This window comes from Tigriopus californicus, chromosome 5, assembly GCF_007210705.1.
Source record: "Tigriopus californicus strain San Diego chromosome 5, Tcal_SD_v2.1, whole genome shotgun sequence".
NCBI classification, from domain to species: domain Eukaryota; kingdom Metazoa; phylum Arthropoda; class Copepoda; order Harpacticoida; family Harpacticidae; genus Tigriopus; species Tigriopus californicus.
The window spans coordinates 15511801-15526305 of NC_081444.1; the positions used below are offsets into that span (position 1 = coordinate 15511801).

The 14505-nt window shown below is 44.8% G+C and overlaps 1 protein-coding gene across 2 annotated transcripts in view; it reads right to left on the reverse strand.

Annotated features, from left to right (window-relative positions):
* Positions 1–5438: 5438 nt before the first annotated feature.
* LOC131880721 (fibroblast growth factor receptor-like 1) overlaps positions 5439–14505 on the reverse strand; it is a 20928-nt gene continuing 11861 nt past the window's right edge. The window contains exons 3-6 of one of the 2 annotated variants that reach the window (XM_059227408.1): positions 11138–11250; positions 10899–11058; positions 7347–7471; positions 5439–7189 (exon numbers count right to left, since the gene is read on the reverse strand). In XM_059227408.1, coding sequence (XP_059083391.1) covers positions 5720–7189; positions 7347–7471; positions 10899–11058; positions 11138–11250 — 1868 coding nt within the window. In that variant the 3' untranslated portion in view covers positions 5439–5719. Of the gene's footprint in view, positions 7190–7346; positions 7472–7658; positions 9272–10898; positions 11059–11137; positions 11251–14505 lie in introns of those variants that run through there. The other variant, XM_059227407.1, reaches the window with a different exon arrangement.

Consider the following 14505-nt stretch of genomic DNA (forward strand, 5'->3'; position numbering starts at 1 on the left):
TCCCACTTATTATTATTCCCAATCTATCCCAACTCAAAAGCAACCAAGCCTGCCTCTGTACCAACACTTTCCGAGCTCCCCAAGCATTTTCCATGCTCAATCGAGCTACTAAGACCGTGCGGAATCGCTGGAAAGCTTGGCAAAGGGGGAACCGAGAAGGCCTTTCCAGGGGATCATCTTTCATTCCATTTGACATCTAAAACCCTTCATCCTAAGCCTCATCTTCCACCCACAAGTGAGGCCGCACGGCGAGCTCTTTTTTGCCTTACAGATAAGAGCCAAATAAAGCTCTCAAAGTGAAAGAGCCCAACCAAACATTGGTCGCCAATTCGAGAAAACCATGAAGCTTTGCTAGATTTCTCGTTGCAAAGGTATTTTTATCGTTCAAGGTGTGTGGCTTTGTCTCAGTTTGAGCACGATTGGCATTTGAAGGCAAAGTAAAACAAAGTTGGAAAAATTATGGCACCGATTTAGTATTCATCCTGATTCCAAACATACTCTAGGTAGAACGATACTTATCCGAAGCGTAAGGGGTTCTGGAGATGGGAAAAGTTTTACCTCCACAGAGTAATGGCGAGGCACGCCACGCACCCTCTCGACGACTCTTTTCTATTATCTAGCTGCAATCTCACAGACCATTAGACTAGGCTGTAGATAGTCAGATGAGCTAAATGAGACAACGGCACACGACCCACCACAATTCCACTCTGGACCATTGTACGAAGAACAGCAGAAAAGCTTCAAGTCGAGGAGGAGGATTTGCTAAGCCAGCAAAACCAAAAGGGAGAAAGAAAGAACAAGACGAGGAAGAGGACGACGAGGATGGAAATCGCGCCAGGGAAGAACAAGAGGAAGAGGATGAAGGGGACGTGGTGATCAGAAAACTTGGAACAATAAACAACCTTTTCAGGGGCACACCATGAGCCTCCTTCCTCTGTCCGTTCGTGCCTTATCGCACACAATCTGTCCCATTATTCGCTTTCGGAGATCCTCCTCTAGCTAACGTTCCACCCAATGAGGGATTATATCGGAACTTTTCTCATTCCACGGGAGATTTGCATAAAGCGGTTCGTCCCCAGAATGACCAACAACAGTCACTCAAAGCATTGGTATTGAGACGCCCGGAGATTTATCAATCTTTGGTTCAACCTGTGTTTCCATAAGCTGCGGGGATTTTGACGATCCTTGCTGTATCTTGGTGACTTTCCACTCAATCCTGTCCGTCATGTGATGGCATTTAGAGTGGTGTCCAGGGGGATAATGGGACAGGATAGAGGGAGGAATCATCAACTCGTCGTCCACCAAGGGGACTGACAGTACGTGGTAACTATGTCCATCCTTTACTTCCAATGGATTCTAAGAACGACACATCGTTAGTTGATCCCCTCAACCCACCGCTCGATTGAATGACTCATCTCCAGAATTGGAAAATGCCACAGCCCTTTCATTCATGGGAACGTCCGGATTGATTCTTGAAATCATTCAACTACATACAGTACATCACACACTACATGGGCCATTGTAGACACAATGCCTTACAGGTAAGGATCGCCGCTTTTTGCCCCTTCACCCATCTTTTGGGCAGACCTGTGCCAAAACGGCAAGATTTATGAACCTCGGAATTGGTATCCCAAGTGTAGAAATGTCAATTTTGTCGCCTGTTAATGACTATGGCGGCTCAAACTGGCGTCTCGATTTATGGTGTGTTAGAGTTATTGGTCATTGCGGGAGCCTTATACATAGATGCTGGTATCTGTAAGCATGTACTCATATTCTCGGGGCGGTCATATGTGCTCTATGAGTCAGCATCATCATCATCATCATCTTCACTATTCCGAGCCCAAGTATCAAGATGCAGCTTTCGTTGCCCGGCGAAGAGTTGGTGAAGTACACAAAGAGTGCACGTCCAAATGAGTGATCAGACTTGTTCACGATCACTGGATGAATGCTGAAGGAAGCTAAGCTCCAAGTTGGGTCCCTCCTGGCTTCTGGTCCGATCGATTCGCGCAAGACAGGGTCCATTCCTATTTTCAACGAGGGCGACGTACCCAAAACTTTGGGCTCGCCACATCTGTAAAGGCAAACTCACTTTTTCATCCCTCGTTTTCTTGTCCACATTTGGACTTGGGGGTGAGTTAGAGCTGAATGAAGAGAAACGCCCATCCATGCAATAATGTCTTTTGACGTATTCATCGCCCAAGTATTTATTTCTCTGTGGCGATAATCTAATGCCATGGGAATGATAGTAACTTAAGCTTCAATTGAACCAAACAGGATGAATTTTTGCCACATACCTGTTAGTCCCAATTAAAGTAAGTCCCACTCTAGTTTCCTTTTTGTAAATTCAGCATCAATGTATTTTGAAATGTACAACGAGACGATTCTTGCAATATCATGATATGTTATTTTTCTTTCCCGTTTTTTAACAAATTGTAGGGAAGTAAAACGCGTACTGAAGGGAGTTAGAAGATAAATAAAAAGGTTCAAAACAAATTTTGTTCCGGATCAGAGCTTGATTAAAGAGATGACTTCTTGGGCATAGTTCAAAGTTTTGAAAACACGGTGTTCAATCTAAGCCGCATAATTGCATAAGCATAAGAACTGAAAAGAGTGTTCAGATCCTCCAATTACGGTACATTAGTCGTTGCTACCATTCTAGACCTCTTCATAACGTTTGTCCGATCTTCGTTGGCAGCTCAGGCATTCCCTGGGTTCCTTCTTTTTTTCGTTCGTTTGTGGCGGCTTTTCGATGGATCAAGGGGAAAACGGAGCCCTCAAGAAAGCAGACGACCAGATCGAGCATGGAGCCGACAACAACCCGGACACTCACCCGCCCAACCAAGAGAAGAACGAGGAGGAGAGGGATCGGCAAAGAGGGAATAGGTAAACAAGAGTGGGGTATAATATGTGATCAATCTCTTTTGATCGTTTTGGTGATGGAGAAAATAAGGGAATGGGGATTGGATGAGCCAACAGGGGATCCAAAAGATCCATCCCAGCCATCACTCCATCCCCACTTCATCCCGTTACATACTCAAACGGAAATTTATTGAACAATCTCAATATCTCGTACCGACCCAAGGATTCCACCACCAAGTTGGAGAATCCTGGAAACGACCTGTCTCTACTTATGAACAATCCAGAGTGGTATACGTGTTCATTTTTGTGAATATGTGTTCGTCTCCAACCCCTAATTGTTTATGGGTATTAGTCATCACCAGATCATTCTTCTTACTTGTTTGGACTTCCCCCTATTGGCTTAAACACACCCATAAACCTGAAGATCCGAGAATGTTCCCCTCCAAATTGATTAGAGACCGCATTCACACCACATCTTCATCCCCACGGCCAAAACAGAATGAGGTGCAACAACATTTGCGTCGAATAAGATTTTCGAACGGACAAAAACCGCACATCCCCATGGTCTGCATCGGACAAATTAATAACAAAGGTCGAGGTGGAATACTTGTTATGTCAGTGGCTCTGGTCCATATCAAGCTTATTCTCCTTGGCCTCCCCTTGGATCACAATACGACATATACGTAGTATGTAATGGAGAGAACAAGGAGGGACTGGATGGAAATGCACCCACATGGGTTTTTTTCCAACCCTCCTGTTTCTCGCACTTCTTCTTCCCCCTCAAGCCCAGACCAACGGAGTTTCGGCGACGAAGGGGGCCATATCATCTTGCCTTGAATCCAAATCCAGCAAAAACTAACGAGATTTTGAAGCGTTTGGTGTCGAGTGGCAGAAATGATTTTAAAAGCCTTCTGACACCGACGGAAACCCATTGAAGTTTTACGTCGATTCCGTTTGCTGGACTCTGGGACTTTGATGACCGAATGGTCATGTGGTCGAAGTAAACGTTAAACAAACATGCATTATTGGGAAACTTTGAAACGGCACGAGCCCTTTTATAAAATTCTTGTCCAACACGTTGGATATCCATGTAGTGGAACAAAATGACTTGGAACTGTATTACACATGAACGGTGGTCCCAGTATGTTGATGTTTCCTTGGCATGGGATGCATTTGTTTCCATTTCCGACAGTGCTTGGTACGTACGTATGCTCAACATCAACACCCATCATGTTCTTTGGCCTTAATCTCTGGTGTAAAATATTGGAATGGATTGAAGTGGAGAGCGAACGAACGAACGAGCCAGCGAGGGTGTGAGGGGTTCAAATTGCACTTGAAAACAAAACGGAGTTTTATCCACTCGAACTCTGTCCGACTGTGCGCACACCATTGTGCACACCCAAATCTCGTCCATACTTCAAAAATCGAGCGATGCTCTCACATGTCATCAAGGATTTCAAGAGTCACGCACCCCTAATGTATTAAAGACGACGAGATTGGAATCAAAATATGGTCTCTGTGCTACTGAGCGTTCTCTACATGCTCAAGTGAAGAGCTTTGAAGTGAACTTATTGCCCAGGAGTTTTCGTATTTTGCATCGAACAAGGTCAATGGAAAGTGGAACCATCCCACAAAGCCAACCCAGAGAGGATGGTTGGTTGTACTCGAGCACCTCAAACCAAGAACCACATCATCTCTTGAGGTCGATATCTGGGGCACCATTTGTATTCCTCGCGAAGGCCAATAGACCACAAGGCCAAGTTGAGCTTGCTCAATGTCTCATGCCTTCAACATATTATTGGTCCAAGTCCCATAAATTGAAGACCAGATTGTGCCTGCCCAAGTAAAACTCATGTACCAGATATTTCTGAGCATTGCTCAGACCACACATACTGGCGATTCAAGACGAGAATTGGGTTAATAGTCTAGTACCTTTCTTGATCGTAAATATACGCAGGACGAAAATCTTTTCCTTCATCGTTGTATGCAATCAAAGTGGAGAGTTCAGTGGGACGGCCGAAAATCTGATACTCGGTGGAATATTAGGGGACCTCGTTGACGAGGAACAGGGATAAACTTTGTTGAAGGGGATGTGCTCTCTCTTGACACTTTGTTTGCTCAATGACTAAGCTAAGGCTGCCCTCAACACATCCCGCCCTCTTCGACCTCTCACACTTTCTCCCACATGGCTCATATCCACTCTCTTAAATTGTTTGCTAAAAGATTTCCGATGGTTCCGACATCATGGACCGTGGTAGTGAGTCGGCATCGAAGCTTTTTTCACCGACATGTGAGCCTTCATTTCCTGGTCAGTGACTAGAATGACTTGGCTCGAATGGAATTTAGGGGTTGTCTGAGGCAATTTGGGCCATCTCCATTGGAGAGAGCATGATCAAAGGCGTAAAAAGTGATACAACTCCAGTACAGAACGACTCCTGCCACGGGAGAGAGAGAGAGAGAGCGTGATGAAAGTCAGTCTAATTTGCATATATTGGCCTTTCTTACTCGCTGACCCAGAATTTAGGAATTCTACGCACATTGAAGCTTGAGTAAGAATACTGAACAAGAAGACCACGAAAGAAGATGTTAGTTTGGTATATTCTTTGAATTAACTAGTAAAGGTCACATTTCTTTTTTTCTCGTGAGACTTAGTAAGAAGACGCAATCATGGAATGATGATTGGAACACAAGTTAACAAGGACATGTACGAGGTATCAAAAACCATCTACTTGTATATATCTGTAAAACACGGAGCGAACTGAAATCAGATACTTTCGGGGTAGTACACACTGAATGAATATGCATTGATGATGAAGTAGTCTTTGGGGAGACATAGCTCTCTGGACGAAGACCGTCTGACTCACGTCTCGTAATCTCCCAAATATTGGAAATATGGATAGCTTCGGAAAGGTGGCGAGTCCTTCTTACCCATTCCACTTGGGTCGAGATGTCCTGTGGACAAAACTCCTCCACCCAGGGATCCGTTCGCACCGTGATGATTGTGCGAAGGATGCGGCTGTGGATGGGCGTGGTGGTTCAATCCATGCACGTGACTCAGAGGACCGGTCCCACCCATTAGCGGATATTGGAACTGGGGTTGCGACGCGAACATGGCGTTGTTATTGGATAGACCATAACTCTGATTGGAATTGGACGAACTCTTGCCGGAGGAAGATTGCTTCAAATGACTGTATGGCACCTCGTATTGGTTGCCAATACTGGGCGAATCCCTACCATAATATTTGGTTTGGTTTGGGTTTTCATAGTGAGGCGCCGCCTGAGAGGGCATACTTCTGATATGTCCGTACGTGGGGTAGACGGTTCGTGACCAATAGCCCATGGATGAGGAGGCCGGGCCCACTGACGAGAATATGGAAGGGGGTGGGGGAAGCGAGGCCGGCGAGGCTGCAGATTCATATTTCAAGTCCGAGCTTGACATAAGGAATGGCCTTTGTTGTATGGCTTCCTCGTCGGGCGTTTTGCGACCTTGACAACTGCTGATGTTACTGCTGGAGTGACTGCCGCCCGATTGTTTTGGACGGTCGCGACGACTTTTACGAATGACGAAGGCAATAACAGACACCGAAATCACGAACGTGATGACCACCAAACAAATGACAAGAATGAGCACAAAGCTTTCCGACGCCGATTGAGCCCCCGAAATCACAATGTCACGCCCGCTATTCCCCTCTCCCGTTTCGGAAGGGTTTCGTTGGTGGTAGATGCTTGAGCGGGGAATCACGTTCAGGTGAGTCGACTTGTACGTTAATGCACCGAATCCACTGTTGGTCACGAAGCAAATGTACATGCCAGCATCATCGATTTCTACACTCGGTATCACGAGGTTGTTCAAGAAGATCCCATCTCCGATGAGGATGTCGGGTGCGGTGTCGAGCACTCGGAAGCGTTCGTTACCCATGTTGAGTGTGTACACATCGACCACATTTTCTGGGGGCCGGTCCTCTTTGCCCACTAGATCGAGTTTCTTCAACCACTTGATGTGGGGCAACATCACCGCCTTCACTTTACAACTCAAAGTTGCCGAGTCACCCTTGGACACGGTGTTGTTGATGGCTTTGGCCTCCATGACGATGGCATGCTGCATCGAGGTTGAGTCCACATTGACGGAGAGAGTGAAATTCAGCTGTCGACTTCCCACGCCATTCTGAGCTTGACAAGTGTACGTCCCACCGTCGGCCGATCCCATCACGTGGAACTCGACCGAGGATTTCCCAAAGTCATCGCTCTCACGCACGGGATCTCGAATTTCGTGGCCATCCTTAAACCACTTAATCTCCGGATCGGGATTCCCCAAAGCCTCGCACGAAATCTGAAACAACCAAAAGCCATGTTATAGTGGTTGTAGTTGTTTTCTGTCTCCACTAATATATTGTGCCACATGACCACCCACCCATCCACCCTGTCTATTGAGGGAAGGGTAGCCCTTGGTGTGTGACTGATGAACAAAGAAGACTCGTTTCACTTACTCGGAAAATGTCGCCAACATCTAATCGGTAGTGGATCTCCCTCTGAGAGGTCTCGGCAGTGAAAACCGGTGGGGCAACCTGGATCGTGTCCAAACCATCCGAGCGAGGTGGAAACTTTATTGGATCTAAAAAAAGAAGGAAAAATGCCATAACGTACTTTATCAGTTCACGGTATGAACGAGGGCCATTCTAGTGCACATTAATGCCCTTGAGCAAGATGTGAAGGGAAATGGAAATCAAAGAGGAAATCAAGCGCGAAAAGAGAAGGAAACACATAGAGCTACATTATTGGATTCCTTTTTTTTGACGCACTGCAGTAGAAGGACCTCTTTAGTCCTGACAAGGATGTCTCCATAACAGGCATCCCAAGCACAGCACAGCAAGGGAGAGATATGCCAGTGGGCTTGACACAGCATTTTCTCATTATGGATATTTTCGCCTTCATTTTACAAGTTTGCTTATCCGAAAAAAATACATATATTTTCCAGGTGGCACAACAGGAAGTAAGGGGGAGCGAGTTCAGGCTCCTGAAGAACACCAGAAGCTCGTTGCTCATTCCTCTTCCTCCTCCTCCTCCTCCTCCTCCTTCTACTTGTTCCTCCTTCCAAAGACAATGGCAAGATGAGACTGATGGAGCTGCCCAAGAAAAAAAGGGGTGGGTTAGCTGTGTAAATATTCCAATCATGCAGGCGCACGACACTTTGACACTTTCCGAGACCCCAATAATTCACTCTGTTAGGGCAGGAAACGGACATTTTTGTTGTGGCATTTTGGTTGAGAAATGAATCCGGAGCTGGTGACTGTTTTCATGTTTCCGTCTCGCTCATCGGCTGTCTAAACACGCTTCAAATGTGTTCAAGCCCCATCAGTCTGCCGTGTAGGTTTTGTAGATTCATAAGGTGATCATTGCTTGCTCGGGGAATCAGAATGAGTCGACGGTATTTTGGCTTGGGGTCCAGAAATGATTTGAGCGAGCTGAGAGACGGCTTCTGCGTACTGCCCAGAAAATGGTCATTTCATTCATGGGCTTGAATCTAAATGTAAATGACTTGGATGACAGACGTAATGTTCTTTTGGAACGGCTTCCAATGGTGGACGGACAACCGTGATGTTGACGACGCTCAGCTTAGTCATAATGTTGGTGATGATGAATCTGGCGGTGGCAGCAAATAAGTTCTACCTTTTATGGAAATTGCCTCAAATGACTCTGTTTTTTGCTTCTCCTTCCCCTGTGTTCATTCATGACTTGCACCCAAGGCTTAATGAAATTACGCCTTCTTCACATGGGATCCTCGTTCTGTTCGCACTTGGCGCCAAAGCTGGATGTGAATGCCATCTAATTGTGCTGGGCATTAAACGTGATCTATGGGATCTTGGCGAGTCTCATCCTTTCTTGCACAGAATCGTGCCGCTGGATCCTGATCCCCTTAACGGCATTGCTTGGCGATGGCTGACTTCAAATCCAGATGTCAGGCACTCATGACACTTTCATCCATCTTCACCAAGGTGAGTCTCGACTGACTCTCTCGCGCTCTCGCTCTCTCTCTCGTTCTCCTTCTGGAGCGTTCAAATGAGTTTTGTATTGTTGCAGTTGAGCTTTTGTTACCAGGAACAACTCGTCGCACTCACTCACTCACTCACTCACTCACTCATTCACTTCTTCAAGACACTACTCAGAGCGAGGTGCCAGAAGAAACCATTATTATTTGGGAGGATTGCGGATGACAAACGGTTCATTCAAAAGATGAGATCCGGGCTGCCATAAATCAACATTCTGATAAGAAGCGTTAGAGAACAATCAAAGGTAAAACCTCCGAGCTGCGACATCGGATCCATTGCCAAATACAGTTCTTATGTAGAGGGGACTTTAAAATGAAGAGAGCTCGAGTGTTGGGAGAATTCAAGCCACAAAGACTTGTTTGTTATGTACCCACTGTACTACAGTAGAATGTGTGTGAGTTCCTCTCAGTCACTGTGAATTCTAAACAATGGACCGAACAATGGGGAGAGACTCCCCGTTGTCCACTAACGAGACTTCGATCAAAAGTCAAGATTGAAATTCAAGATCTTCTACTCCGTAAATGGCACTCGGCATTCACACTACAAACCTCAAACGCGAAGAGAGTTTTAGGGGGGAAGGAGGAGGAGGTAGGTTTGTTTTGAAACCCAATAATTGATGGCCATTTCGCCATTTTGTCCAGTTTTTGTGTGAACTCTTAATATTCGAATGTCTGTCTGCGCCTTTAATAATTTTGATTGGCACCTAGGATTATCGGGTGATCTTGAGTGGCCATCTATTTTTAACCCACCGAGACATTGTTGAACTTGTGGAACTCGTTTGAACTTGTTGCCGAACGACCATTGGATTAATAGATTTCTCGGGGTGTGACCACAACTCTCGAAACTAGTTCAATAAATCTGGCTTCCCTAATTGAATACCAACCACTGGAGCAGATGACTTCAAGCAGATAAGCCAAGAAGCAAAACCAACAACAGGTCGTCCTCTTTGGATTTTGAAATCGCTCGCTTCTTTTGTCATCAAATAAGGGTTGCTGGGTTCACACATTTGGTTCTAATTTATCTGCAGGATCGCTGAAACCTGATTTGGTCTGTTGGCATCATCTCGTCAACGCCATTCTTGGACATCCCGGTTATCAGCCTGACTTTCCACTCGTTGATTTCCGTCACAAAAATGTCCAACGGACAAGTTATAATGTATATAATTTTTTTTATCTCGTTGGAGGAACATTGACCAAAACGAGCATTGTGGGATTATTCGGTCCAAGACTCATACTGTGTGTCTGTGAGTATTTCAGGTGTGGATAGTGTTTGATTTAGAGGTTTGCCTGATTTGGAAAATACGAAAGGAGTCTGCTCATTAATTGGCTCTGTTTTCTGTCACTTGACGATCTAAACCAGTTTACAAGGCCAATCAATGCATTCCAAATGGAATTCCTGACGCCTTTCAATCCCACAGAGCATGTCCAAAACAATTTCTCATCCGAGTCGTAGTCCACAAAAAAGGGCAAAGAAAAACGTATTAACGCGTAGCATTGCCAGGAAATTGAATTTGTTTAAAAAGTGGGCACGGTGTTCAAAAAGCCCTATCAAGTTTCCAGAAAATATCCCAAACACGTATTGGCATTTTTCTACCTCAAAATTCATAGGGAACAACTTTGATTTTTTTGCTTTATGGAATTCTAGCCCACATAAAAAACTTTCGTACCTAAAAACATTATAAAGCTATAGTTTTCAAAAATGGTAAAGCGGTGAAATAGATGATATCATAATTTATATTCAAGAACTAACTAAGTATGCTCCCAATTTACATTGAGTAGGTTTTTGAAAATTATAGTTTCTATAATGTTTTTAGGTATACAAGTTTTTTATGTGGGCTAGAACTCCATAAAGTGATAAAATCTGAGGTAGAAAAATGCCGAAATGTGTTTGGGTTGGGAATTTCCGTCAAAAATTTAAAGGGTATTTTTACCACTGTGTGGGGCAAGTGCAGATAGGTGCTCGGAAAAAACAGGCCCTTTCGTTTCTTCTTACCAATGACAAGCACTTCGATTCTAGCTTCATCCGAGCCAAATCCGTTGATGCCTTTGCAAATGTAGATCCCCGTGTCATCTCGATTGGCTTTCTTGATCTTCAGAAAGCTTTTATTGGTTCGGAATCGGATCCAAGTGATGTCATCGATGGGCAGTCCGTCCTAGAACGAAAGTTTTGAGATATATTTCCGAGCTCTATTGGCCATGAACTAATCATGACTTGTGCTCGGTTGTACGTACCTTCTTCCATTCGAAAGTGGGCGAGGGATACCCGATGATGGGGCATTGTAATCGGAGGTTGTCGCCAATGTGTCCAATCTTCTTGACCACACGTTCCTTGGACTGAGGGGGTCCTACAGTGGGTAAGAAAGCAAAGAATTCTCGTTCAATTTCAAGCTAATTTTCAGAAGGCGTGATTCAATGAAAATTCCTCTGCCGCCCTCGAAACGAGGAATGCCCTCTGGTCCATCTTTGCCCTCACTACCCCACTCCCTCACTCACGCACACACCAAGTGAGGGATAACTTGTTATTTTAGAAGGTGTTCCCCTCATTTAGCATTGCACAAAGAGACGGGAATAAAGCACTGAAGGGCAGCAAAGTTGCGACGTGTTAACAACCGTACCCTAAACTTTTTTTTGGCCGAATCGTTTTCTCAGCAAGCCTTGCAGTGTCCGTGCAAGCAGAAGAGATATTTAAGACGAAGAAAGTACAGCAACGACGTAGCTTTCGTCTCTCGGCGCTTCAGAAATCGTCCGTTCGCTTGCTTCTTCAATCACCTCATTCTTTTGCTCATTACACCCCCGAGAATGGACATGATTTCCCGAGCAAAAATATTTTCCCGTCGCCTGAAAAATGTCTTGAAGCTCATACAATCATCGACCATATTCAAATGATTCTTTTTTGTTACAATCCTACCGAGCAAGTTTCTTTGACCCTCCTCCCATACTAGAGGGTTCTCTCTAGTCTCTATGTAAAGACAGTCTTACAGAATGACGAAGGGTTGCATTGCTTCTCAATGTGAACAAAGCCCGATGACAAGGACGTGTTTGAAAAGTGACTCTTGTCGTTTAACTCCCCAAAATCCTCATCTCAGACATTGGACAAAAAAACTAGAACAAGAATGTCCAGGAATCCAGGGAATATTTTCAACAACAACAACACCAACAACCCAGATGGATCTTGACAACACTTGGCATTCTGGCCTTTCGGAATCCAACAGCCATTGGCGACAAATTGAACAGATAGACTCTGGAACTTGCTCTCAAATTGGATCGTGCTTGGCATCCTGAATCGCCAATAAACTAACTTCGTTCCCCAGCATCCTATGAGCCCTTCGCCAGTGCTTCCTCAGTTGGAATTTCATTAGCCAGGTTTCCGTCCGTCTCAAAACGGGTAATGCCATCAGAAGCTAAGTCACCTTCCTGAATAACATTACGTAGAATTATTCACCCAGGTTCGAACAGGTTTGCAAATTTGCGTAATTAACAATCCGTCTCAAAGGCGATAACTCAAGGAGTATTGTTGAATGGTATTTAAACAGTACACTTCTAAACTAGGTTTCTGCATTTAAACCCATTTCAGGTGTCAGCCTGGTCTGGCGAGTGATAAAAATCGGCCCTGAGAGGCGCCTAATAAAGTGTGGGTAGTCTGAAGAAGTCTAGCCAAGGTGAATGCCGTCAAAGCCACATGAAACGTGCGAACGTTGAGCAATCCTGGGATTAAAGATCGCCGTTTCCACTTGGAATGACAAATTTCAAGTTGGACCTCCCTTGAGACGTGCTTCGTTAAAAGCGGTTGGACCCATCACTTCAGTTATGCGGTCGGTGGCTTCGGTCAAGACTCAAGTGGACATTTTTGAGAGTCGAAAGCAAAATAACTTCGTTCAAACTTAGCAGGCAGGGAAAGTTATGCTTCAATTGGGTTTTGTCCTCTCCTCCTTCCTTTTCTAGTTCCTCGTTTTTCCACGAACTCGCACTAACTTTTGTCTTTGGCTCCCAGGAGGGACAAAAAAGCACTTCCACAGATTTACCACGTGTAAATCATTGGCGATTCAGATGGGCGATAATCAGCCTTGAGTTATCTTGTGCGTACTAAGTACACTTCAAGATTCGTGGTTCATTGACTTGTAGGACTATGCAGAGAGACAAACGTCTTTTTTTAGTGGTAAAAGCAATAATTTGACCATCTACTACAAGGCTGTCAATCTATGACGGTCAATCGCTTGGGAAGAGGAACGTGAAACTTTCTCATGGTTCCTCAAGAAAAAAATAGTTCGGTCCAAGACGAATCTTAAACGATGTTCTCTAAAGCACATAATTCGGTCCTCCATTTTCAACAAGTCCACTCCAGTGATGTGTGCCAGGTTCTGGAACGAACTTGGTCGAAGAGATACGAAACGATCCAAGTTATATTGGAACCTGGGTATGGGGAAAACAAAGCGAGAAAGTGCTTATCGAAAGGTAGGGTATGTAGCAAGACAAGACGACGAGATATGAGACTTTTTCTTCTCCATCTTAGATCTCACTCTCTTTGAGAGAAATATAGAAAGGCGCAGACAGAAATATGATTTATGTGGAGGATAAAAGCATCTCTTTTGTTCCCCAGTTCCACGCCTGATTTTGCGAGGGTAGAGAAAAAAAGTTAGCGAGGCAGAAATTGAAATTGGTTCTCGTAAAATTCGGGATGGCATCATTTGTCAAGGAAAATCCTTCCAATTCCTCAAAAGATCGCTCCAAAGGGGTCAAAAACATGAGGTTGGCTACAACATCCAGACCAAAATGGCCGCCCCGCCTCTGCCTTTTTATTGAGATCGATGGATGGATGAACAAAACCTCTCTTCGCATATTTTTAATGACATCAATGGCTGTCAAAGATAGATTGTGGACTGATCATCATTGTGTGGTCGGTGGTCTTTTGTTGGCTGGCTCTTTTGTTGTGACATATTGTCACCAAGATCACCGCGCTTTGAGAGCCTCCGACTACATGATTGATATCGAGGGCAGGTGGTCAGAAATCATCCTCATACGAAACCAGCACGCATCAAGGCACCCGATTTTTGTCTCGTGTCTCCTTGAGAGCTTCGGGGGTCCGAGATGACGAGCTTAAAAATGAAAGATTTGCTCTAAGGCGAGCAGGCTATTAAATTACTCATTTGCCAGACCACGCTTCATTTCCTCCACCCGATTTCCCCCACATTTCATCAAGACATCCTGGAAATAAGAAACTCCCAGGAGGTTCCTCACTCTCTCCTCGAAAGATCTCGTTTCGTCCGACTCCATCTATGGACTACTACGAGGTGAACAGTGAATGCGCTCGCTCAGTGGCTTGAATTCCAGATCTGCTCAATTACTGTCACTATTTTCATTCCCCCCGCAAATCCCCTCATTTGACTTTCATCAACACTCGTTAAGATCAAACTTAAACATCACTTTGTTTTGCTCTTTCAATACCCACAATCGTAAAACCTTATCTTCCATTCCGATCAACCACATGACTGCTCAAAAGTCACCCCAAATACGGGACTTTTTTTCGACACCCATGTTTTCAAAATCAGGCCAATTAAAAGGGAGACCACCGCATCCAAAAAACATGAGGATCGTCAATGCAC